At 41.9% G+C, this 25,475-nt stretch overlaps 2 protein-coding genes across 7 annotated transcripts; both read right to left on the minus strand.

Moving 5' to 3' along the window:
* Positions 1-146: 146 nt before the first annotated feature.
* On the minus strand, positions 147-7,443 carry LOC118382685 (serum paraoxonase/arylesterase 2-like). Its single transcript, XM_052514090.1, has 9 exons — positions 7,231-7,443; positions 6,736-6,806; positions 6,498-6,553; positions 6,223-6,391; positions 5,874-6,000; positions 5,364-5,564; positions 4,870-4,951; positions 3,944-4,072; positions 147-3,070 (listed from the first exon to the last, which is right to left on the minus strand). Exons 1-9 carry the CDS (start codon positions 7,305-7,307, stop codon positions 2,897-2,899), a joined length of 1,086 nt encoding a protein of 361 aa, XP_052370050.1. The 5' UTR covers positions 7,308-7,443; the 3' UTR covers positions 147-2,896.
* A 1,436-nt stretch (positions 7,444-8,879) lies between these two features.
* LOC127927547 (casein kinase II subunit alpha-like) lies at positions 8,880-25,191 on the minus strand. 6 transcript variants are annotated; one of them, XR_008127994.1, is made up of 17 exons: positions 25,109-25,191; positions 24,248-24,344; positions 23,942-24,016; positions 21,539-21,667; positions 21,286-21,397; positions 21,061-21,159; positions 19,005-19,055; positions 18,833-18,892; positions 17,864-17,947; positions 17,298-17,408; positions 17,012-17,113; positions 16,506-16,606; positions 15,963-16,111; positions 11,167-11,256; positions 10,069-10,184; positions 9,943-10,023; positions 8,880-9,852 (listed from the first exon to the last, which is right to left on the minus strand). XR_008127994.1 is itself a non-coding variant. In XM_052514077.1 (16 exons), the coding sequence occupies exons 4-15, from the start codon at positions 21,637-21,639 to the stop codon at positions 10,081-10,083; spliced, it is 1,164 nt and encodes a 387-aa protein (XP_052370037.1). In that variant the 5' UTR covers positions 21,640-21,667; positions 23,942-24,016; positions 24,248-24,344; positions 25,109-25,191; the 3' UTR covers positions 8,880-10,023; positions 10,069-10,080. The 6 variants fall into 6 exon arrangements, 4 of the variants coding, with proteins under 4 accessions (XP_052370037.1, XP_052370034.1, XP_052370036.1 ...); XR_008127993.1 differs by having other exon boundaries at positions 8,880-9,897; XM_052514077.1 differs by having other exon boundaries at positions 8,880-10,023.
* Between the last annotated feature and the right edge of the window lie 284 nt (positions 25,192-25,475).

The raw sequence follows: 25,475 nt of genomic DNA on the forward strand, positions 1-25,475 counted from the left end.
CATGGGGCGCGCTGTAGTTTAGCAATTCCTAGAGGGAGGTCAAATCTGCAGTCCCAAAACTGTGATCCCCGGGTTCATGATGATGATATTGTCCACATCACTTGTTTGCTGCTTTTCAGACAAATGAGTTGACAACTAAACAACAGTTGAGACTTGCACGCCAAATTAGCGGCCCACATTTAATGTAAAGAAGTTAACACACTTGTGAAGAAAACAATATTCAGTTACATCACAACTGAATCTAGTTCACTTTACAAAGAGGGTAGAAAACATATCAAATACTTGTTTTCCATGTCAAATCAGTGAGATAAACATGACTTTAACCTCTACGCAGGGGTGTAAAGTACTTAAGTAAACATACTTTAAAGTACTACTTAAGTAGTTTATTTTGGGTATCTGTACTTTACTATTTATATAGATTTTTAAAACTTTTAACACTACATTCCTAAAGAAAATAATGTACTTTTTACTCCATAGAGTTTACCTAACACCCAAAAGTTACATTTTGAATGCTTAGCAAGACAGGAAAATGACCAATTCACGCACTTATCAAGACAACACATGGTCATCCCGTCTGCCTCTGATTCGATGGACTCACTAAACACAAATGCATCTTTCGTAAATTATGTCTGAGTGTTGGAGTGGTGCCCTGGCTATCCATACATTTTAAAAACAAGAAAATGGTGCCATCTGCTTTGCTTAAAAGAAGGAATTTGAAATGATTTACACTTCTACTTTTTCTTTTGATTACTTAAGTACATTTTTGCAATTACATTTACTTTGGATACTTAAGTATATTTATAACCAAATACTTTTATACTTTTACTCAAGTAGTATTTTACTGGGAGACTTTTCCTTTTACTTGAGTAACTTTCTATTAAGGTATCTATACTTTTACTCAAGTATGACAATTGGGTACTTTTTCCACCACTGCCTCTATGGGATCGGTCCCCCCCACGGGACAGTTGAAATAAAGAGCGCTAATGTGATTAGCATGACGCTGTAAGTGTTGGTCAATCTCTTCAACAGATGATCAGGTCTATATAATTATCAAACATACATTAGTAATGGAAAGGAAACACAGACTCTTAGTTTAAGTATTAAAATACTCATTTTAGTAATACAATTGTAGGCAGAAGTTGGTACAGAGTACAGTATAGCAGTACATGATAGTTGTCCCCAAGTTCTGCAAAATGTGTAAGACATCCTGCAACTCATAGAGCCTCTCCCAGTCCTCCTTGCATGAGTTTCCCTGGCAACAACATTTTAATAAATCTAACCTCCCTCTGACAGCAGTAACCATCTTATCAGCAATTAAAAGCTCAGAAGTGGGTTTAACCGAAACTTGACCTGTCATCACAAGTATGAACGAGTGTAAGCATCTTCTGATAGGTGGCTGGTTTTATCAGGTCTGTGACAGCCTTGTGTTCTCAGAAAACCAGATAACCACGGTGGGATCCAGACAGGAGGAGTCTGAATGTAGATGCCTTCTGATGTCTGAAGGTCACATCACTCAAAATCAGGTTAACACACACACAGAGGTATCCTGAAGAGGAGACCTTACAGTTTATCATAACATAATTTATTAACCCTTTAAAAGGTATAAGGCCTTGGTTTAACCCTCTTCATTAGTAACAAGAACATTTCCCAGGACATAGACATGTCTTGTATGGGCAGAAAGCTGAAAGCTTAAATTCTTGTTAATCTAACTGCACTGTCCAATTTACAGTAGCGATTACAGTGAAAAAATACCATGCTATTGTTTGAGGAGAGTGCACAACAACAAAAACATTTTTATCACAGCAACTGGTTTGATATATTCACCTCTGAAGGTAAATAATGTACTTACATTCAGAATCTTGCTCTGATTTGTCATCCAGAGATAAAATGTAGCTTAGTTTTGTTTGATGAAATCCATTTTTATATTAAAAACATCACATCTCGATGTGTGAAGGTTGGTGTCTTTTCTGTAGGAAGCTAATCATCCATAATTTATGACATTCCTAGAAGTGTGTAAAATTACATTTTTATTACCATATCATTTTGTATGTTCTCTATAGTTATGTACTTGTGTCATTTGACCAATTCGGCACATTTGGGCAGACTTGAAACAACATTTTGAACAGTAATACAACGGTTCATTGGATCAGTCTAAAACTTTGTACATACACGGCTGCCATCTAGTGGCCAAAATCAGAATTGCACCTAGACTCCTAAGTGAGATATTAGCCTTTCTATTGCATTTCAAAGATGGGGGGTTCTCCCCCCTTTGCATTATCTTTTACCAGATCTAATGTGTTATATTCTCCTACATCAATTTCACATCACAAACACTTCAAAGTGTTTCCTTTCAAATGGTATCAATAATATGCATATCCTTGCTTCAGGTCCTGAGCTACAGGCAGTTATATTTGGGAATGTCATTTTAGGCCCAAACATTTTTTTAAAGGGTCCTTAACAATCAGATTATTCTTATCAAGTCATTTCTCCTGTCATTTATCAACTTTTATACAATGTGGCACTTGCAACATTACTATGTATCGTTACAGGTCTTGTTCAGTGCACCAGCATTATCTTTGACATATAATTTTGTCAACTTTATTGCAAATCTAACTTCCTGTGATTAGACAGAGCGTGCAATGAATTAACTTTAAAATATTTTTTTTACTTGGCAAGTTGAACCCCACAGGCCACGGCAGAATTCAGTACGGCACATTGAGGAACTTTCAGCTAGATATATATTATGCAGAACAGACATCCCTCCCTGTCATATAGAGTAAGGAATCTTGTTAACTATATTCATTGCATTTCCATCTGCAACATTCAGTATGTTGCACACTTGCACTCTTCCAACCACAACCCACGTCGGAAGCCTGTTTTCTACATAAAGCATTGGCTACTGGTCTACCTTGGCTAGATCACAGACCAAGGCTTTCTGGTAGATTGTTCCAATGAGAAGCTTTCCTCCATAGGGAGCTGCTACAGAGGATCCTATGAGCACACTGCCATCATCAGCATACACCTGGGTCACCACTGGCTTCTCAGAGTGGATGTCTTTAATCTGAATCACCTGTGAAAACAATATCATGAAATGTAGATGTATACCAGACAGTGAGCATTACAGAGAAAGACACCCACGCCAGGTCCAGTCCAAGTCCACCCCAAGTTCACTTTTAGTCCACCCCAAGTCCACTCAATGTCCACTCCAAGTCCACTCCAAGTCCACTCAATGTCCACTCCAAGTCCACTCAATGTCCAGTCCAAGTCCACTCTAAGTCCACTCTAAGTCCACTCTAAGTCCACTCTAAGTCCACTCTTAGTACATTCTTAGACCATTTTAAGTCCACTCAATGTCCACTGCAAATCCACCCCAAGTCCACTCTAAGTCCACTCCAAGCCCAGTCCATGCCCACTCCAAGACCACTCCAACTCCACTCTGAGTCCACTCTAAGACCACTTTAAGTCCAGTCCATAGCCACCCCAAGTCCACTCTAAGACCACTTTAAGTCCAGTCCATATCCACTCTAAGTCCACTCTAAGACCACTTTAAGTCCAGTCCATATCCACCCCAAGTCCACTCTAAGACCACTTTAAGTCCAGTCCATATCCACTCTAAGTCCACTCTAAGACCACTTTAAGTCCAGTCCATATCCACCCCAAGTCCACTCTAAGACCACTTTAAGTTCAGTCCATATCCACACCAAGTCCACTCTAAGACCACTTTAAGTCCAGTCCATATCCACTCTAAGTCCATTGCGCTTGTGTGTTTCCTCTCGTACAGTAGTTGGAATGTACTGTAGTCCAGCAGCTTTTACAATAGCATAGTAGAGGTGTGAACATGTGAAAACAATGTTGGTGTATAGTACAGAGATACACTGCTGGTACATGATGCAGAAAGCAGTTCACTAAGGAAGTTTCAATAGCACACGGCAGGTGTACGAACCTCAGATCCAGGAAGATCCTCAGGATCATTTCGAAATAGTTTCCAGCCATTAGGGTGACAACCTATCCACAAGTCGCCAGTCTCAGGGTCAACATAAATGTTGTCAACAAGAGAGCCCACTTCCACGACCTGGTGACAAAGAATAATATCACGTAAGCTATAAAAGTAAAGAGTCACACACTCTATATATATAAACTCCCAGTAATTTATTGGGTAAAACACCTAACGTTTCGGCATCACTGTGCCTTCTTCAGGGCGCCTGAGAGCAGAGGGTGCCTTCTTCAGAGTGTCTGAGAGCAGAGGGTGCCTTCTTCAGGGTGCCTGAGAGCAGAGGGTGCCTTCTTCAGGGTGCCTGAGAGCAGAGGGTGCCTTCTTCAGGGTGCCTGAGAGCAGAGGGTGCCTTCTTCAGGGTGCCTGAGAGCAGAGGGTGCCTTCTTCAGGGTGCCTGAGAGCAGAGGGTGCCTTCTTCAGGGTGCCTGAGAGCAGAGGGTGCCTGAGAGCAGAGGGTGCCTGAGAGCAGTGGGTGCCTGAGAGCAGAGGGTGCCTTCTTCAGGGTGCCTGAGAGCAGAGGGTGCCTTCTTCAGGGTGCTTTCTTCAGGACACGGTGAACGTTGTTTTTTAACCCAATAAATTACTGGGAGTTTATATATATTCGGTGTGCGACTCTCTATATTTTTAGACAGTTTATTTGCCGTTAGTCAGCACCTCTACACTAAATAATTTTCTTTGGGTGTGCGCCAGATCATGCTTTTTAAAATAATAATATCATGAAAGGAGTTTTAAAGAGCCTATTCTGGATTCAGATACACAAGCAATGGGAGAGAATAAACACATCAGATTTAGGCTTTCAACAGAGCAGCATGTTTCAATAGTCCATTTGACTATTTACCAGGTGTAAAACAAATCTGCCATTCCTTATATTTTACCTTCACTGGGGCCAAACCATTGCTTTCCAGTCGCTCCAAAACATGTATGTTGTGGTCAAATAAGTCAGCCACATATATGTGCCTACATGAAAACATAAATAGTTATATGTTACATAACATCACATTAGTTAACAGACCTTATCGTGTCAACATGTGATATCCACTCTATAATCAAACAAGTAACAGTTTTGACTGCCCATATGGACAGGATTATTGAACTGTGTGTACACAGGACAGTACTCAAAGCGCTTTGAAATTCTTTGTGTAATGTCATTATTTTTTTAATTGTAATTTTCTCAGACACCCTTATACAGAGCGACTTACAGTAGTGAGTGCATACATTTGAGTACTTTATTATTTTTTTTAAATGTCATACTGGTCACCAATGGGAATCAAACCCACAACCCTGGCGCCATGCTCAACTGAGCTACACGGGACTGAATACTTGAATAGTGCTATAGAAGTTGAATACATTATTTATCTAATTATTGTACCTTTTGTCAGGTGAGATGTTGATGCCATTGGCCATGTAGAATCCCTCAGCCACTACTTTGACCTCTTCAGGGCTGTAATACACAACGTTAGACCAGGGCTGAGCCAGAAGTACCTCCAGAGTATTCAGAGTGCCTCCACTGAAATAGTGATCGTTGGTGGCATAGAAGCTCTCCACTCCCACAGCCACAATGTCATTCACACTAAGAGAAAACCACAGATCAACTTAAATCACTATTTACTCTAAATGGCATATTAAAGAACTGTTGGATGCATAACAACATGACAAAACAAAAATGAGCACTAGTTTGTGCTCAGTTCAAATATCCCTAATTTCTCCAAACTCTCAGTCTTTAGAGTAGCCAAGTTTAGGAGGATAGGCTACATTTCCATATTGTTACCATGTAATTGACACTTTTAGCCCTGCTGTAATATGAAACTCTACCGACAATCTAGGTAACAAACCAAATTGGTTTGAAGCAATGACATGACTTCAGCTCTTGCATACATACCTGTGAAGGAATTCATGCTTTATGGTTTTCACATAGACAAGGGAGTGGTCCTCCTCAACAAACAGAAAGATCTCCACTTGTGTTTTCTGTTGAGGGTGATTGACCACAAACAGGTATACTGAGTTATCTGGAAAGTGGAGAAAAGATTCAGCTCAATCAATTGATCCGTCTTGTGTTTTTGACAGTTCTCTTTTCACACAAGAGAAGATTGGGAAGAGCAGCAGATGCATTTCAAAACCTGTTTGCGTCCCAAAATGGCACCCTACTCCCCATATAGCACACTACTTTTGACCAGAGCCCTATAGGGAATAGTGTGCCATTTGTGACACAGGTTATGGGTTTTATTTACCCGTCTCATCTGTGTATACACTGATTCCATGTGGATTGAAGGAGTCCAGGTCAAAGCCTCTCCCCATGCGGAGCTCCACTGGTTTCATCCTAGAATCTTCACTCATATCAAGGGTGTACATCTTTCCAGGGTCATCTGAATAGGATGGCAATACAGGATCCTTCAAGCCCTAGTAATTCCAATAATATTAAGATTAATATTAGGATATGTTGATAGCCTAATACATTTTTTATGTTGCGTGTTTCATATAGGGCCAAGTCAATGTTGTAACTCACAGTGCTAATAATAGCAAGTCCATTGGGAAGTATTGTGAGGTCCTCTGATCCGTACTCTGTCAGAAATCAGATCACATGTGTTCAGATGTGGCTTTACAGGCAAATAACGTTGTACAGTTACTTCATATAATACCATTGAACATGTGGCATAGAGCTTATGGAAAGGCATGCCTTTTATATCCATGCCAGCACTGTTAAAGTTCCCGATGTCCTGTACATTCATGTGTACTGTACGTACCAAGGCTTTTGATTGGATGGCAGTTTGGGAGGTGGGTTTGGACAAGCTTTCTGGAAGCAAGAGTCCTTTTCCTGCAACATGTAAAATAAGGTTCATAGTTACATCCCTTCAAATGGTTCAAACTCCAGAATAACACTGCAATTTTAACACTGTAGTTATGATTTAGGCATTTTTATGTGTCTATGTACAAACAATCATAAATATAGCCGAGTCAGCTATCACATTTAGTATAGCCTCAGACTACTGTAACTTGAGCAGTTTATAAATTCAGAAAAGTGAAAATAACCCAAACCATTATTACTCAGTAATAAAGCACCGGCTAATAAAGGAAAGCTAAATAGAAAAACAGGTTAGTTGGCTTATATTGCTTGCTGTCAACAAAACAACTTTTGAGGTTGCTAGCAAAAACACTAAATTGGCTAGCTAGCTACTATAACAGCTAGCATTCCATTTTATTCCAGCTAAAAAAGCTACAACTACATAAACACAGCCTACCTTAAGTTAATAATTCTCTCTCCAAGAAATGCTGATAAAGCAGCAACAAAAAGTGATATGACAACCAGCTTGCCCATTTTGAATAATTCGATAGTAGTAAATTGAGCAACTTTCGAGATAACTTCACATGTTCTGTTGAAGACCTGCCAGTCTCCGCCCCGCCCGGAGGCGACCCCTGTCTCCCGCAGACACTCACTGAGCGGCAACAATGCAACTGTAGTTGATGTCAAATGTTAACACGAGCAGTGGCTGATGTCAAATGTTGCCACTTAATGTGTGCGATGTGCATTCATTCCAATGTTGTGTATAAACTCTGGATGCCTAACAGGGAGCGCTTTATTGAAGCCATCTTGGTATTCCTTCTCCGTTGTACTTTTTATTTTGGTAGCTATAGAAATGCATGTATTAATGTCAACATTCGTTTGTGACATTTTTATTCTATTCCAGACACCTTCATACATACTTTTAAATAATATTATGTGAGCTAAACATACAAATGCAAAATGAAAAATAGATTAAAACATTTCCAGTTTTTTTAGTACAGTTACTCTCCACACTAAAAGAAAAAAAAAATACATAAATACATGCATTTTTTTCCCTTGAAACATTGAACTGAAATACTGTAGAATTCCATTCATTCCTATGGAGGACTGCTCCCACTGGGGAGAGCCAATATGATGGCTTCAAAGCCTCTCAATGGCCAATAGGAGAGGGTCAGCAATCCGGGGCTTAGATACATTATTAGTGCATACACTGTACTGATGTCAGTGATATAGTAGACTTTTCCCTGGTACCAGAATATTACCTTACATTATAGGCTATTCAATCAATTACAGACTCTCCCCCCAGAACCAATAGAACATATTTTAGGACAATAGTGAATTTGATTTTAAAATCTCAATCTGCACATGAACAGCTGAAATCACTCATAGAACAGAATACAACATATCCTGTTATCAATGCAGTAGTGGAAATCAATAATAATATATCCTGGTATCAACGCAGTAGGAAGGTCACCATGCAACAATGCTCAATGTATAATACTGTTGTGTGGGAAAATTTGTTGGGCTTTTTTCCATGAGACAAATAAAATGCGGAGTAACCCAATTAATTACCCTTTCTTGAACTTGAACACCAAAGTACTCATTCTCAGTTAAATCTGTTTGCAAGTTCCAAACTATTTGATATTTTACAAATTCCATGGCATTAGTGCCAGTGAATTTAAGCTTCAGTGGCGCAGTGGTCTAAGGCACTGCCTCTCAGTGCTAAAGGTGTCACTACAGACCCTGGTTTGATCCCGGGCTGTATCACAACCGGCCGTGATCGGGAGTCCCATAGGGTGGCGCACAATTGGCACTGCGGCATCTGGGTTAGGGGAGGTTTGGCTGGGGTAGGCAGTCATTGCAAATAAGAAATTGTTCTTAACTGCCTAGCCTAGTTAAATAAAGGTTAAATAAAATAGAAAACATTTGTTGTTTAGACTCCATTACATAATACGTTAGGCTGGGCTAGTTGAAATAAATTAATCTGTCGGTGTTGCTTTTACACCAATCTAACCATGCATATATTTCCCAGGGTTTCTACAGCATCAATGTCTGTACATTTCACAGAAAGAACAGAAAACATACAATGATAAAGGACTATTCATATTTGCCTGTTTGAAATTGTTTATTTATGAAGTCGATTTTTTTGCAAGTGATAAGACTCCTCCCAAAATAAAAACAAAAAGTTACAAAATTGCCTATGTATTCAAAATCATGTGTAAGAGACCACATTAAAAAACAAACAAACATGTATTCAGAAGTAAAAGTAACACCAAATTGGCAAACTATTGACCCTGTGATAGTCAGCATTTGGTGCATGCAACCGAACAGTTACTGTAGAGTATCTACAGATGTCCAATCCAAGTACGATAGCTTCTAACAACTTCAAAACACCGGTAACTCCTGCACTTAACAGTAGTGTGTGAGCAACTATCCAGCACTGCCAAGTGGGGCTACATCAGAGAATCCTGTCTCGTTTTGTGAAGTTGTCTACAGGTTCAGTGTATTGCAACAGCAGGAATCCCCAAACAAACTGTTTCAAGCTAGACTGTATATTTGGGACATACAAAATAAATGTTATTATCCATTCTCTTCATCATCAGGTCTACATTGTATTAGAATTCCTAGACCAAATCATCCAGACAGGTGTGACAAATAAAAAATGATGTCATGTCCAGATCTCAAAATATAACTGAACAGGGAAAAGCAATTTCAACATCTTTTCTCCGTCATTCTTCTCAATGTAATAAAAAGGAAACCCACTGGCCAGGCCAACACATAGTAGAGAGTGGGGTGGGCTGAACCGACCCACGGGCCAGGCCAACACATAATAGAGAGTGGGGTGGGCTGAACCGACCCACGGGCCCACACAAACATAGGTGAGGAGGTCCCATGAGGAGGTGGTGGTTTCAGGGCTGTGCTCCGGTGGCTGATGGGAGGTGGAGGTTTCAGGGCTGTCCCCGGCAGCCGCTGGGAGGAGGTGGTGGAGGTTTCAGGGCTGTGCCCCGGCAGCCGCTGGGAGGAGGGGGTGGAGGTTTCAGGGCTGTGCCCCGGCAGCCGCTGGGAGGAGGGGGTGGAGGTTTCAGGGCTGTGCCCCGGCAGCCGCTGGGAGGAGGGGGTGTAGGTTTCAGGGCTGTGCCCCAGCAGCCGCTGGGAGGAGGGGGTGGAGGTTTCAGGGCTGTGCCCCGGCAGCCGCTGGGAGGAGGTGGTGGAGGTTTCAGGGCTGTGCCCCGGCAGCCGCTGGGAGGAGGTGGTGGAGGTTTCAGGGCTGTGCCCCAGCAGCCGCTGGGAGGAGGGGGTGGAGGTTTCAGGGCTGTGCCCCGGCCGCTGGGACTTGTGGGGCCAAAGTGTTGGGGGCAGAAATGACAGGTGATCCAGCGTTGTTAGCCAGTGCCTTTGTGGAGGTGATACCTACAAGAGATAGTGGACACATTCTCACCAATGACTTCTACTGTCAGTACACTTATTGACAGGAAGTGAAAGAAAAAGCAGTGTGATCTATGGTCAGGAGTAGGGCTGTGGCAGTCACTAAATCAGCCGGTGATTGTCAAGCAAATAACTGTTGGTCTCACGGTAATTGACCGTTAATTAACAAACACATTTAGCATCTTCTGGCTTCCACACATAGCCTTCAGGCCACTGATGCAGATGTTAGGGACATTTACATTGTAAAAAGTCTAATAAATATAGCCTACATCATCACAATAAATCCATGATTTATTTTAGACAGGTCTAAAGCCAGGTAGGCTGGCTGGCATGAAAATGTTGTAAATAAATGTTGTAAATATAAACAATGTGCTTAATATTAGGAAAGTTGAGAAATAAAGCAGGCCAAGCCTATAGAAAGCTGACGGGATCCTCCTCTATTTAGTAGAGGCCATCACTCTGTTTTCTCGCACAATTGCATAGCCTACAGAAATGTTGAACACCATAAGCTCATGGGCTCCCATGAAATGTTTAATTAGATTTTCGATTACATTTATGTCAGAGTGATTAGAGGGACAATAGAGTGCGGAGTACCAGGCAGTTAGCAAGTTTGGTAGGCTACTAATGACCAGCAGCAACATTAGAGCTTGGAGAAGTCTAATTACTGTGACTAAACGGTCATGTGGAATTTGACTGCCTTCATGACTCGTGACTGCCGGTAATATGATCACTGCAACAGCCCTAGTCAGGAATACTCACCATAGATCACAAATAAAACACTGGTGTTGGGAAACCATTCAAACAATATACAAAGTGTAATGATAACAGCACATCTTGCCAGGGAGTGGCACCCTATGCCCTAAATAGTGCACTACTTTTGATAGGGCCCAATAGCACCCTATAGCCTAAATAGTGCACTACTTTTGACCAAAGCCCAAAGACCAAAATGCAGTGTTGGATGACTTACCTGCCATCATACTGGAAGAGCTGACTGGAGTGGAGCTGGTAACTATTCCTCCAGGAGTGCTGCCCCTTCCCTGATCTTTAACAACGGAGTCTGGCATCAGAGAGAGAGAGAGACAATCAGATATCTTCTAAATCAACACTCATTTAACCCAATCCACCGACAGCTATGATACCAACACTCATTAACCCAATCCACCGACAGCTATGATACCAACACTCATTAACACAATCCACCGACAGCTATGATACCAACACAATCCACCGACAGCTATGATACCAACACAATCCACTGACAGCTATGATACCAACACAATCCACCGACAGCTATGATACCAACACAATCCACCGACAGCTATGATACCAACACAATCCACCGACAGCTATGATACCAACACAATCCACCGACAGCTATGATACCAACACAATCCACCGACAGCTATGATACCAACACAATCCACCGACAGCCATGATACCAACACAATCCACCGACAGCTATGAAAGCAACACTCGACAAATTAACACAATCCACCGACAAATATGATACCAACACTCATTAACACAATCCACCGACAGCTATGAAAGCAACACTCGTTAACACAATCCACCGACAAATATGATACCAACACAATCCACCGACAAATATGATACCAACACAATCCACCGACAGCTATGATACCAACACTCATTAACACAATCCACCGACAGCTATGATACCAACACTCATTAACACAATCCACCGACAAATATGATACCAACACAATCCACCGACAAATATGATACCAACACAATCCACCGACAAATATGATACCAACACTCATTAACACAATCCACCGACAAATATGATACCAACACAATCCACCGACAAATATGATACCAACACAATCCACCGACAAATATGATACCAACACTCATTAACACAATCCACCGACAGCTATGAAAGCAACACTCGTTAACACAATCCACCGACAAATATGATACCAACACAATCCACCGACAAATATGATACCAACACTCATTAACACAATCCACCGACAAATATGATACCAACACAATCCACCGACAGCTATGATACCAACACTCATTAACACAATCCACCGACAAATATGATACCAACACAATCCACCGACAAATATGATACCAACACTCATTAACACAATCCACCGACAATATGAAAGCAACACTCGTTAACACAATCCACCGACAAATATGATACCAACACAATCCACCGACAAATATGATACCAACACTCATTAACACAATCCACCGACAAATATGATACCAACACAATCCACCGACAAATATGATACCAACACAATCCACCGACAAATATGATACCAACACTCATTAACACAATCCACCGACAAATATGATACCAACACAATCCACCGACAAATATGATACCAACACTCATTAACACAATCCACCGACAAATATGATACCAACACTCATTAACACAATCCACCGACAGCTATGAAAGCAACACTCGTTAACACAATCCACCGACAAATATGATACCAACACAATCCACCGACAAATATGATACCAACACTCATTAACACAATCCACCGACAAATATGATACCAACACAATCCACCGACAAATATGATACCAACACAATCCACCGACAAATATGATACCAACACTCATTAACACAATCCACCGACAGCTATGAAAGCAACACTCGTTAACACAATCCACCGACAGCTATGATACCAACACTCATTAACACAATCCACCGACAGCTATGATACCAACACAATCCACCGACAAATATGATACCAACACAATCCACCGACAAATATGATACCAACACAATCCACCGACAGCTATGAAAGCAACACTCATTAACACAATCCACCGACAAATATGATACCAACACAATCCACCGACAAATATGATACCAACACAATCCACCGACAAATATGATACCAACACAATCCACCGACAAATATGATACCAACACTCATTAACACAATCCACCGACAAATATGATACCAACACATTCCACCGACAAATATGATACCAACACAATCCACCGACAGCTATGATACCAACACAATCCACCGACAGCTATGATACCAACACTCATTAACACAATCCACCGACAAATATGATACCAACACAATCCACCGACAAATATGATACCAACACTCATTAACACAATCCACCGACAGCTATGAAAGCAACACTCATTAACACAATCCACCGACAAATATGATACCAACACAATCCACCGACAAATATGATACCAACACAATCCACCGACAAATATGATACCAACACTCATTAACACAATCCACCGACAGCTATGAAAGCAACACTCGTTAACACAATCCACCGACAGCTATGATACCAACACTCATTAACACAATCCACCGACAAATATGATACCAACACAATCCACCGACAAATATGATACCAACACTCATTAACACAATCCACCGACAGCTATGATACCAACACTCATTAACACAATCCACCGACAAATATGATACCAACACAATCCACCGACAAATATGATACCAGCACTCATTAACACAATCCACCGACAAATATGATACCAACACAATCCACCGACAGCTATGATACCAACACTCATTAACACAATCCACCGACAGCTATGATACCAACACTCATTAACACAATCCACCGACAAATATGATACCAACACAATCCACCGACAAATATGATACCAACACTCATTAACACAATCCACCGACAAATATGATACCAACACAATCCACCGACAAATATGATACCAACACTCATTAACACAATCCACCGACAGCTATGATAGCAACACTCGTTAACACAATCCACCGACAAATATGATACCAACACAATCCACCGACAAATATGATACCAACACTCATTAACACAATCCACCGACAAATATGATACCAACACAATCCACCGACAAATATGATACCAACACAATCCACCGACAGCTATGATACCAACACAATCCACCGACAAATATGATACCAACACTCATTAACACAATCCACCGACAAATATGATACCAACACTCATTAACACAATCCACCGACAAATATGATACCAACACAATCCACCGACAAATATGATACCAACACAATCCACCGACAGCTATGATACCAACACTCATTAACACAATCCACCGACAAATATGATACCAACACTCATTAACACAATCCACCGACAAATATGATACCAACACAATCCACCGACAAATATGATACCAACACAATCCACCGACAAATATGATACCAACACTCATTAACACAATCCACCGACAAATATGATACCAACACAATCCACCGACAAATATGATACCAACACTCATTAACACAATCCACCGACAGCTATGAAAGCAACACTCGTTAACACAATCCACCGACAGCTATGATACCAACACTCATTAACACAATCCACCGACAAATATGATACCAACACAATCCACCGACAAATATGATACCAACACAATCCACCGACAAATATGATACCAACACTCATTAACACAATCCACCGACAAATATGATACCAACACAATCCACCGACAAATATGATACCAACACTCATTAACACAATCCACCGACAGCTATGAAAGCAACACTCGTTAACACAATCCACCGACAAATATGATACCAACACTCATTAACACAATACCAACACCATTAACACAATCCAGCTATGATAGCAACACTCATTAACACAATCCACCGACAGCTATGATACCAACACAATCCACCGACAGCTATGATACCAACACTCATTAACACAATCCACCGACAGCTATGATACCAACACAATCCACCGACAGCTATGATACCAACACTCATTAACACAATCCACCGACAGCTATGATACCAACACAATCCACCGACAGCTATGATAGCAACACTCATTAACACAATCCACCGACAGCTATGATACCAACACAATCCACCGACAGCTATGATACCAACACAATCCACCGACAGCTATGATAGCAACACTCATTAACACAATCCACCGACAGCTATGATACCAACACTCATTAACACAATCCACCGACAGCTATGATACCAACACAATCCACCGACAGCTATGATAGCAACACTCATTAACACAATCCACCGACAAATATGATAGCAACACTCAAACGTCAAGAACAGACTGGTTATGTCTTATTTTTTCCCCCAAAACACTTGAGCGTGTCATCTCTGACCTAGTTCTCCCATGTCACCTGGTTCCTCCGCACATGCCACTTGCTTCCAGTCGAAGCTGGCATCATCTCCAAGACCCTGATGCTTGCCTACGCAGCAGCAAGAGGAACTGTCCTTCCCTACCATCAGGCTTATTTGAAAACCCTACATCCCAACCCGAGCCCTCCGTTCCACCACCTCTGGTCTATTGGCCCTCCCACCCACACGTTGAGGGAAAGTGTACTTGATATGATTGTGATAGCTTGGTGAGACGACAATACATCTTAAGATGAATGCACTAATTGTAAGTCGCTGTGGATAAGAGCATCGACTAAAGGGCTAAAATGTCAAATGTATACTGTAGTCACATGAACTCCTCTGAAGAAACTGTAAATATCTGTTAAAAAGCCTTCTGCTTCAATGTGTTCAATGGCTGCAAGAGAATCCACTGAATATGAACCTTCTTTTTTTACCAAGTACTTAAAAAAGAAAAGTGTATTGTATTGAGGCATAATTTAGCACCATAATCTTAAAATCAAGCGAGGGTTCTAGCACTTACAACATTCAGTTAGGTGTCTTATGCAGCAGGCCTATATCGAGAAGTCTGAGTGGAGGCGGAGGGGAAACTCACAGAAGTATGGGTGTTCCATGGCCTCCCGGGCCGTGAGGCGAGCGTTGTGGTCGTAACGCAGCAGCTTGTCCAGGAAGTCCAGAGCCTCGGTGCTCACCAGGTGCTGGTTCTCACTGTGCACAAACCTCTCCCACCTCTTACGGGAGTGTCTGGAGAATGGACCAGGAGAGAGAGGTCAATACATAAAATCAATTCAACATTCATTCAGAGGATAGATTCACAAAGTTCTCTCAATACACTTTTACAAAGACTTTTTGGGGAAAAGGAGACAACAAAAAATGAACAAGTCATATGAATAGATGGAAAGAGACTGGTGGCCAAATGGACTGTACCCATGAGTACTCTGTCATGTCTGAGGGGCTTTCACCGTTCAACTCTTTCTGTTAAATGGGTCAATATATTGGACATTATTAACCTGAATTACTCAAGGCAGGGGTCAGGTAGAAATTGACATTCACATTGAGTATTTGGACCATTTAGTAATACATTCTGAAGCCCAGTTCTGTTGAAGTAATTTGACGATGAAATGTTGGATATTCTTACCTGCCCAGAATGTCATTAAACCGCGGGTCTAGTTCAATGTTGTACTTATCGATGTAGTCATACAAGTCCTCTGTGCCGAGGACTTTAGCAATCCGTACGAGCTGTAAAACAGAAACAGAACATTTTAGAGGGAAGACAAACTAAAACAAAAGCCTGAGGCCTAAATCTGGAATTCAACTGGCAGTCAAGTAAGAGGGCTAGAAGTATGCACTAAATATCAACCATCAGTCTTGTTGTAAAGACTGTCGTCTCATCATGATCAACACATTGTTTGAGGGTTGTTCATCAGCACTGAGAGACTCAATAATTCTCACCTGATTGTAGACAAACCAAAACACTCAACCAAAATACTTACTTGTAATCCTACAGAAAGTTGCAATTCAACTGGCTGTCAACTAAGAGAGCAACAAGACATCCAGCTCAAATCAGTGCTGTTGTAGTAGAGACTGGTGCACCAGGATTCAATATCAAGACAATGTGATCAGCACCATGAGAGACAATTCTACCTGGTCGTAGTTGTCGTGTCCATGGAAGAAAGGCTCCTTCCTGAAGATCATGCTGGCCAACATACAGCCCAAACTCCACATGTCTAAACTGTAGTCATACATCTGACATAAAGAGAGGGGGGGGGGTGAGCGCTGTGCTTAAAACAACAATGACTACATTACTGTACCAACTTACACCTACATTATTATAACTACATTAACAACATGCTACTATAGATGTGGCCAACTAGACTAGTCAGTTTCATGTTTAGAACTAGTCTTGTCAGACTGTATTGAGTGGTCTCACCTGGTAGTCTACCAGCAACTCAGGTCCTTTGAAGTAGCGCGAGGCCACTCTCACATTGTACTCCTGGTTAGGGTGGTAGAACTCTGCCAAGCCCCAGTCGATCAGGCGGAGCTACAAGAGAATAGTCATTATTGCTCGTGTTTAAAAAAAAAAAAAAAAAATGTAACCTTTATTTTACTAGGCAAGTCAGTTAAGAAAAAATTCTTATTTTCAATGACGGCCTAGGAACAGTTGGTTAACTGCCTGTTCAGGGGCAGAACGACAGACTTTGTACCTTGTCAGCTCGGGGATTTGAACTTGCAACCTTTCGGTTACTAGTCCAATGCTCTAACCACTAGGCTACCCTGCTTAATAATAAGTTCTAATTCTAATTCTGAGTTCTAGTTCTATGATAATAACACTATTAATACACAGGTCTTATTTAGAGCTTTTCTAAAAACCCAAAGACACTTTACAATAAGCAACAATAAGGAAACAAAAACATCTAACAAAGTGGGCTGGTTAATTATGGTAGTGATCCAAGCTATAGTAACAGAATGAATGAAAGGAGGAGCCTGAATCCATACCTTTCTGTGTTCATGATCAATCATCACATTGTGTGGCTTGACATCTCTGTGCATGATCCCCATACTGTGACAGTAGTCAAGGGCCTGAGAAGAAACAATTAGGTCATGGTTTAAGCTAACAGTAGTCTAAATGCGAGATGTATCATTGGGATCTGAGATTTGATTGGATTTATTAGGATCCCCATTAGTCGATGTCAATGGAGACAATTAGTCTTACTGGGCATCCAGACATAACAACAGACAAAATACATATATTTAAAAACATTAACATGTAGTGTGTGTGCATCTATCAGTTACACATACATGTCAGTACATACACACAACAAGTAGGTCACATGTCAGTACATACACACAACAAGTAGGTCACATGTCAGTACATACACAGAACAAGTAGGTCACATGTCAGTACATACACACAACAAGTAGGTCACATGTCAGTACATACACACAACAAGTAGGTCACATGCCAGTAAAAACACACAACAAGTAGGTCACATGTCAGTACATACACACAACAAGTAGGTCACATGTCAGTACATACACACAACAAGTAGGTCACATGTCAGTACATACACACAACAAGTAGGTCACATGTCAGTACATACACACAACAAGTAGGTCACATGTCAGTACATACACACAACAAGTAGGTCACATGTCAGTACATACACAGAACAAGTAGGTCACATGTCAGTACATACACACAACAAGTAGGTCACATGTCAGTACATACACAGAACAAGTAGGTCACATGCCAGTACAAACACACAACAAGTAGGTCACATGTCAGTACATACACACAACAAGTAGGTCACATGTCAGTACATACACACAACAAGTAGGTCACATGTCAGTACATACACACAACAAGTAGGTCACATGTCAGTACATACACACAACAAGTAGGTCACATGGGGGAGAGGCGTTATGCAGTGAGGTGTTTGTGTGTTCTTTGAAACCATCCCTTACCTTCAAGATTTCAAACATGTAGAACCGTATGTCGAAGTCTGATAAAGTTTGATACAGTTGCTGAAATACAGAGAATTTTTTTTTAATCAAAATGAGATGGCTGGACATTGGTTCAGAATGTAAGGTTTATTAGAATTCTATACAGACAGATGAACATGGTCTCTCTCCTCACCTTGAAATCAGTGTTGTTGACATGCTCAAAAACCAGCGCTGGAGTTCGAGACTGAAGACATAAGAAAAGGCATGAGGAACTACAATAACTACAATCATTCACTCAACCAGAACACACAAAAAATACATTTGAAAAAAAGAAGAAGAATCGGGATGGTAAAACATTTTCAATGTAAACTCAAATGATTCAAACCAGGTATAAAGTAGAAAAGTGATATATTTTAAAATAAGATCATCTTTGACAACTAACAACCACCAAAATAAAAACTAGACAGTCAGGGAGAATATATATATATTTTTTAATGACATGGCATTGATTTTATTATAATGTTTGAGTCTCTCAGATAGCATAAGAACAAGGCATAAGCCATGGCAAAATGTGGAGAATTACAGGAAATTAGCTTTAAAACTGCACATCTTCTCACAGCCGTTTCCAAAATGTGTTGAATTGTAGGAAATGTGCTTTAAAACTGCAATTGTTCTCTCCGCCCAATGACACAATAGGTAGAATTGCAGGAAATGAGCTTTAAAACTAGTGATGCACCGATATGACATTTTTGGCCGATATCCGATATTTTCCTCGTCAAAAAAAAACCCCAATACCGATAACCGATATTTAAAATTTTAGCGGCCTTTTAAGCATTCTAGTACAGTTAAATAGACGCAGTGGACGCAGTGTTGTTCATTCGTTTCATTCTCAACCAGGATTTCTTTGGAACCCCTTTTTTGTCTTTGCGTGTCAAATAAGCTTGTTGACCAATCAGGACCTGAATATGACTGCACGTCAAATAATAATTTAACGCATTCATTATTTAGTGTTACAAGGGATTCATCAATACGTATGCTATGATGCTGGTAAAGTTGTCTCGCGCACCTATGGTGCTGGTCATGAAAAAAAAGATAGCTAGCTCATGGATGCAAACAATGTAATTCTTTCCCAAAAACATAGCAAAACAACATCATGTTTCACTATATAGCTACGTGTCATCATCTAAAATAAGAACTGTCTGATAAATTAGGGTTATTTGATTAATGGTGGTCAGACCCATCTATGTGAAGCTAGCCACAATAAGGATTAGCCACACTAGTGAACTTTGTGGTTAGCCTTCAAAATAAAATTATGGTATAATTATATTTGTATTCATTTGCATCACAGTCAATGACATACTTTTATTTTGAAAGGCAAAGCTCAAATTCCACTATTGTGCCTAATCCGTATTGTGGCTAGCTTCACAACACATAAGCCGGTCAAGCCTCACTAGCCAGATGAAGCTAGCTGGCTGCTCCGGTATGGAAACATCTGAAAAATAGAGCAATTGGTAGTGTGTACCGGTGCTCGACCAGTCGCCAAAAGCCAATATCACCCACGACAGAGAAAAGTTGGATTGTCAAGGGCAATTCTTTCCATTATCTTGGCTTTAATGGATTTTGCGTTTTGAGTTGTCTCGCTGAAATGTTCTTACTCTTTCATATGACCGCTCGACTTGTTGACTGCTCGATCCACACAGCAGACATTGTGGGCTAGGTTAGGAATGCTGTGCTGCACGTGTAGCGCTACATTTTACGTGGCGTCATTACGTCATGCACCTACGTTATATAGGTATGCACGTCATGTACCTACGTTATATAGGTATGCACGTCATGTACCTACGTTATATAGGTATGCACGTCAGCTTTGACACCGGTTTTTAACATCTGCTTTAATCTAGACATCGGGCCGATACCAGCGTTGGCATTTTTAGCTAATATTGGCCGATTCCGATATGTTCACTGATATCTCGTGCATCCCCATTTAAAACGGCAACATTTTGTCTCTGCGGCAAAGAGGGCCTCTAAACTAGGCGCCATTGGCCACGCCCCGCTAACTTTGCCACAGCTGCTGAAAAAAATCCAAGGGGAAACTCTGGATGGAGGTAGCTGAATATGAACCACATTGTTTCTGCTTAGTGATTGAGCAACCGCCATTGTAAAAAAGGCACACAAAAAACAAGCATGTGGTTGTGTTATGATTTACACTTTACAGACGTATAGAAATTAGGATCATGAGCTCCACTCACCACAGGATCCTTGACGATATCTAAAAGTGAGATGATGTTGGGACCTCGCAAGTTTTCTAGAATCTTGATTTCTCTCTTGATTTTCTTCTTTTTGACTGGCTATCGACAAACATAACCAAATACCATCAGGACTTCATACAGTACGTCTCTTTGGCGAGGAGCAAAATTTGAGTCAGGGGATAAAATGCCAATACTAAAATCAATTATAATTAATATGGTACCAACCTTGAGTATTTTGACAACAACCTTCTCATTGTTGGTGATATTTATGGCTTCAAACACCTCACTGTATTTGCCGCGTCCTAGTTTGCGCACCAGCTGGTAGTCATCTTGGTTCCTACATAGTCAAGAGAATTGGCAAGCAATGTGATGGCGTGACAATTTCAGCTAGGTAACACCAACTAGAATCTAACACACATATCAGAACATGCAACAGAAAACAATGTGTTCAGCTTTGAACCACACACGCACTACGTACCCCCATTCCACCACATGGGACTCGTAGTCCCAGTACTCCCGAGGCCTCTGTGTGTTTACATCAGGGTAAACTCGAGAGCGGCTTGGGACAGAGCCGGACATATTATACACAGGTTGTTCTCTGGATCACCTGGGACATAGAAAATAGACACACCTATTATAATAAAAACAAACATGATAGGGGTGGTGTATGTGAGTCCACATCGCACTTTAATGTCATTTTTTGCACCCCACCCAAGGACAAACAAAAACAAACTTTTACAGCTTTTTACAGTAGTTACATAGCAAAACATAAAATAATTTGATATACTTTACATCTAGATAGACAGTACTTATACATTATAAATTGTGTTTTTGTCATAACTATTATATAACATGAGCTTTTAAACCCACCCCTCAGCTACTCTCAGTCCATCCCACCCATCTCCCTAATCCCACCCCTCCGGTACTATCAGTTCATCCCGCCTAACCCCCACTACTCTCAGTTCATCCCACCTATCTCCCTAACCCCACCCCTCAGCTACTCTCAGTCCATCCCAACTATCTCCCGAACCCCACCCCTCAGCTACTCTCAGTCCATTCCACCCATCTCCCTAATCCCACCCCTCCAGTACTATGAGTTCATCCCGCCTATCTCCCTAACCCCCACTACTCTCAGTTCATCCCACCTATCTCCCTAACCCCACCCCTCAGCTACTCTCAGTCCATCCCAACTATCTCCCGAACCCCACCCCTCAGCTACTCTCAGTCCATCCCAACTATCTCCCGAACCCCACCCCTCAGCTACTCTCAGTCCATCCCACCTATATCTCCCTAATCCCACCCCTCCGCTACTCTCAGTTCATCCCACCTATCTCCTAACCCCACCCCTCAGGTACTTTCAGTCCATCCCAACTATCTCCCGAACCCCACCCCTCAGCTACTCTCAGTCCATCCCACCCATCTCCCTAATCCCACCCCTCCAGTACTATGAGTTCATCCCGCCTATCTCCCTAACCCCCACTACTCTCAGTTCATCCCACCTATCTCCCTAACCCCACCCCTCAGCTACTCTCAGTCCATCCCAACTATCTCCCGAACCCCACCCCTCAGCTACTCTCAGTCCATCCCAACTATCTCCCGAACCCCACCCCTCAGCTACTCTCAGTCCATCCCACCTATATCTCCCTAATCCCACCCCTCCGCTACTCTCAGTTCATCCCACCTATCTCCCTAACCCCACCCCTCAGGTACTTTCAGTCCATCCCAACTATCTCCCGAACCCCACCCCTCAGCTACTCTCAGTCCATCCCACCCATCTCCCTAATCCCACCCCTCCGGTACTATCAGTTCATCCCGCCTATCTCCCTAACCCCCACTACTCTCAGTTCATCCCACCTATCTCCCTAACCCCACCCCTCAGCTACTTTCAGTCCATCCCACCTATCTCCCTAACCCCACCCCTCAGCTACTCTCAGTCCATCCCAACTATCTCCCGAACCCCACCCCTCAGCTACTCTCAGTCCATCCCACCTATATCTCCCTAATCCCACCCCTCCGCTACTCTCAGTTCATCCCACCTATCTCCCTAACCCCACCCCTCGGGTACTTTCAGTCCATCCCACCTATCTCCCTAACCCCACCCCTCAGCTACTTTCAGTCCATCCCACCTATCTCCCTAACCCCACCCCTCAGCTACTTTCAGTCCCTCCCACCTATCTCCCTAACCCCACCCCTCAGCTACTCTCAGTCCATCCCAACTATCTCCCTAATCCCACCCCTCCGGTACTATCAGTTCATCCCACCTATCTCCCTAACCCCCACTACTCTCAGTTCATCCCACCTATCTCCCTAACCCCACCCCTCAGCTACTTTCAGTCCATCCCAACTATCTCCCGAACCCCACCCCTCAGCTACTCTCAGTCCATCCCACCTATCTCCCTAACCCCACCCCTCAGCTACTCTCAGTTCATCCCACCTATCTCCCTAACCCCACCCCTCAGCTACTCTCAGTTCATCCCAACTATCTCCCTAACCCCACCCCTCCAGTACTCTCGGTTCATCCCAACTATCTCCCTAAACCCACAGCTACTCTCGGTTCATCCCAACTATCTCCCTAACCCCACAGCTACTCTCGGTTCCCTATCTCCGTAAACCACCCTCTGATGATTTCCATGTGCCATTTGTCAACTGTGCTGTTTCTAATAAATTCTGAACCTATCTAATCGATATCAAGGAAGATCCATATATAAGAAATATATATAACCATAGATGGAGAATTACGTGACTGATTGAAAGTAATGTAGACTAATGAATCATTCTGTTTGGCATACTGTTGGCATCAGGTATTTGACTGCTGTCTCGCTTGACTTGGCACAGTGTGATTGATCACTGTGTGAATGATTGATCACCATGTGAATGGTACCTTGGAGGTTTCCTCCAAGCTGCAGGTGACAGGTGGGGTCGCTGCAGAGCTGATGCTACGTTGGTTTGGTAGAGGCTGCAGGATAAAACACACAACAAGATGTTAGTTGGCTAGCTACATATTTTAGTCAGGTAGCCATCATGATATGGACAGGTTTCCCAGGCACAATTTAAGACCCGTCTTAGACTAAAAAGCCTGCTACATGGAAATTAATTAAGTACAGGACTAAGCTTATTCTGTGTTTAGGAAATCGCTGATATACTGGTCAAAAAAATCTAAGATAATAGTTTGCTAAAATCAACAAACCTGATTGTTGTAGTTGTTAAGGAGGACATCCAACCAGTCTAATCAGGGGGCACCGGGCTCAGTAGAGTCATCACTAGGATTCCCACTGTCATATGCCCTGTTGAAAGACATACATGTGATTGATTTAGTACAATACTTGGCCAAAGAGTCTCGACTCAACCTCTGACTTAACTCAAAAACCCGTCACTGCTTACGAGCTTTATTTCTATGGTATTGTTTACCAGTCTGTCAAGTGTCAACAATGCTGAAAATCATTCACTGTATGATGAAACCGATCAGAAACATCTATGGTGCACAAAGCAGTTTCATTATGATAACCAGTGTCCGGCTGGGACCCACACTGTTTAATAATATGTGGTGGAACTCCCTCGAGACAGTCACACACGCACGAGCCATGGCCTGCACATGTAGCCAACTAGCTCGCGCTAGCTGCTTCCATGATGAACTGCACCGCACCAAAAGCCGGATGGGAATACTAGGTTAGCTAGCTAACTAACAAGCAAATGTTATCTATAGTTATATTCACGAAACATGAATTTCTGGGCAGGTATTCATCTATAAACGTTAGTAAATCAGTAAATAGTATTAGCTGACGTACATACGTTGAAGATTGCTGGCTACCACAAGCCAGAAAATATGATTTGTTTTCAGAAGAAAAAAAGTGACAACGGAGTGCGTTAGCGAGGCAACTGTCTGACAACGCCTTAGCTAACATTCTGTGGGCTACGTTGATAGCTCATGGTAGTAAAGCTAAACATACTTATGTATGCTTTAAGAGTATTTGTCTTATATGCAATAACACGCTAAGTTGACTCAAAGCAATGGCCATCTCACGTAGGTAAATGAGCTAACGTGTATTACCTCTCGACGGTGTGGGACATCAATATGGCGATGCTTGGTTTAGCGGCAATGTGCACCTCCATTCCTGTGAGGGGCGCTGTGCTTTCTTTGTGTGGAAAATGGGAGAGAGAAAACACGAGGCTGTACTTCTCTGAAAACCCTTAATGACACCTAGTGGTTAAATGGGAGAACCTCTGTGTCACAATTCAATCCTAATTATGTTATACATATTATATATCTATTTTTCACAGTGCGCCACATGCCAGAAGTTTCGACATTAGATGGGTGGTGTATTCGAGTCCATATCCACATCGTACTTTTAATTTATTTTTTGGGGGGGGCCAAAAAATACATTACATACACATTATACATTGTCCCACTTCGAAGG

The sequence above is a fragment of the Oncorhynchus keta genome, unplaced genomic scaffold, assembly GCF_023373465.1.
Source record: "Oncorhynchus keta strain PuntledgeMale-10-30-2019 unplaced genomic scaffold, Oket_V2 Un_scaffold_1526_pilon_pilon, whole genome shotgun sequence".
NCBI classification, from domain to species: domain Eukaryota; kingdom Metazoa; phylum Chordata; class Actinopteri; order Salmoniformes; family Salmonidae; genus Oncorhynchus; species Oncorhynchus keta.

What these genes read in the sequence shown, in the direction of transcription:
- LOC118382685 (XM_052514090.1), bottom strand. Translation starts at nt 7,307, where the DNA reads ATGGGCAAGCTGGTTGTCATATCACTTTTTGTTGCTGCTTTATCAGCA. An exon ending in GACTTGCTATTATTAGCACT is followed by an intron (nt 6,392 to 6,497) that starts GTGAGTTACAAC and finishes TGGAATTACTAG; the next exon opens with GGCTTGAAGGATCCTGTATT. An exon ending in AAGCATGAATTCCTTCACAG is followed by an intron (nt 5,565 to 5,873) that starts GTATGTATGCAA and finishes GTTTTCTCTTAG; the next exon opens with TGTGAATGACATTGTGGCTG.
- LOC127927547 (XM_052514077.1), bottom strand. Translation starts at nt 21,639, where the DNA reads ATGTCCGGCTCTGTCCCAAGCCGCTCTCGAGTTTACCCTGATGTAAAC. An exon ending in TTTAATGACATTCTGGGCAG is followed by an intron (nt 16,112 to 16,505) that starts GTAAGAATATCC and finishes TCCATTCTCCAG; the next exon opens with ACACTCCCGTAAGAGGTGGG. An exon ending in CTCTTCCAGTATGATGGCAG is followed by an intron (nt 10,185 to 11,166) that starts GTAAGTCATCCA and finishes TATCTCTTGTAG; the next exon opens with GTATCACCTCCACAAAGGCA.